At 66.8% G+C, this 1,193-nt stretch overlaps 1 protein-coding gene across 1 annotated transcript; it reads left to right on the top strand.

Annotated features, from left to right (window-relative positions):
* Window positions 1-271: 271 nt before the first annotated feature.
* Window positions 272-548, top strand: LOC112121453 (mamu class II histocompatibility antigen, DR alpha chain-like; the record flags this gene model as incomplete). Its single annotated transcript, XM_024220447.1, has 1 exon — window positions 272-548. A coding segment is annotated over exon 1 (277 nt), but the record flags the coding sequence as incomplete, so codon positions are not given.
* Window positions 549-1,193: the final 645 nt, after the last annotated feature.

Here is a 1,193-nt window from a genome sequence, read left to right as displayed (position 1 = left end):
AAGCTAAGTGGGGATAGGCCCGGCCACTGCTCAGATGGGCCAACCCATAGTGAACAAATGAGCTGAGGGGGGGCACAGTAGGGGGCGCTGTCCCCTCCCAGGCAGAGCTGGCCCCATTGCCCCAGCACGATGCCAGGGGTCCCTGTGCTCCCTCCGGCTGCTTTCCCCTCACACCGGGCATCCTTGTTTGAATGTCCCGGCTGGGGGCTGCAGCCTCAGGGGAGGCACTCAGAGACCCTGTCCCCAGGAGGGAGGGCTGGTGCTGCTGTTGATGCCCATCTTCCCCACAGTGGATCACGTGCACTTCCAGGCGGAGTTCTACCAGCGGACGGACCAGTCCCAGCAGGGGTCAGGGGAGTTTGTGCAGGGGTTCGACCAGGACGAGATGTTCTATGTGGACCTGGAGAGGAAGGAGACCGTCTGGCGCCTGCCCGACTTCGGCAAGTTCGCCAGCTTTGACGCACAGTTTGCCCTGCGCAACGTCGCAATAACCAAGAGCAACCTGGAGCTCATGATCAAGAGCACCAACCAGACGCAGGCCGAGAATGGTGGGTCACCTTCCCTGCCAGGCCCCTCTCCCGGAGCCCTCCACCCCGCTCACCCATGGACCCTCCCTTCCTCACGCAGGCCCAGAACCAGCCCCCACCAGAGACTGCGTGTCCCCACTCCGCTCCCCTCCCAGCCCCTGGGGGGCTCCGGGGAGCCAGTCAGCCAGGCCAGGGCTCTGCAGGGCAGGGGGCCCGGGCAGGTCACACCCTACAGGCTGGGGGCCCAGGGCAGCTCCTTTGCCGAGGGCTATTCGTGGCCCTGCCCAGCGCCAGGCCCTGCCCCTGAGGGATTCTCTCCCCTGCCCCTGGTGCCCCATGAGCCGTCAGTGCAGGGAGCTGAGACGGCCCCGGTGACGCCCCCACAGTCCTGAGGAGAGACCCTGAGCTGGAGCGTGAGCACCAGGGACTGGCTGGCTCAGGGGGGCAGGGAATGGGGCAGGGGCCTGTCCCCTCTAGGGGGCGCCGGCTCCCATCCGGCCCCAGGGCAGGGACTGGCTGGCATTGCCAACTTTCTAAATGCACAAAACCGAACACCCTTGCCTGTGCCTTGCCCATAGGCCCCGCCTCTGCCCCGCCCCTTCTCTGAGGCCCTGCCCCCCTCCCTCCAGCCCCCCTCCCTCCGTCACTTGCTGTCGCCCACCCTCA

The sequence above is a fragment of the Terrapene carolina genome, unplaced genomic scaffold (assembly GCF_002925995.2).
Source record: "Terrapene carolina triunguis isolate 2854851 unplaced genomic scaffold, T_m_triunguis-2.0 Scaffold7999, whole genome shotgun sequence".
NCBI lineage: Eukaryota > Metazoa > Chordata > Testudines > Emydidae > Terrapene > Terrapene triunguis.
This window is presented reverse-complemented; position numbering and strand designations above follow the sequence as displayed.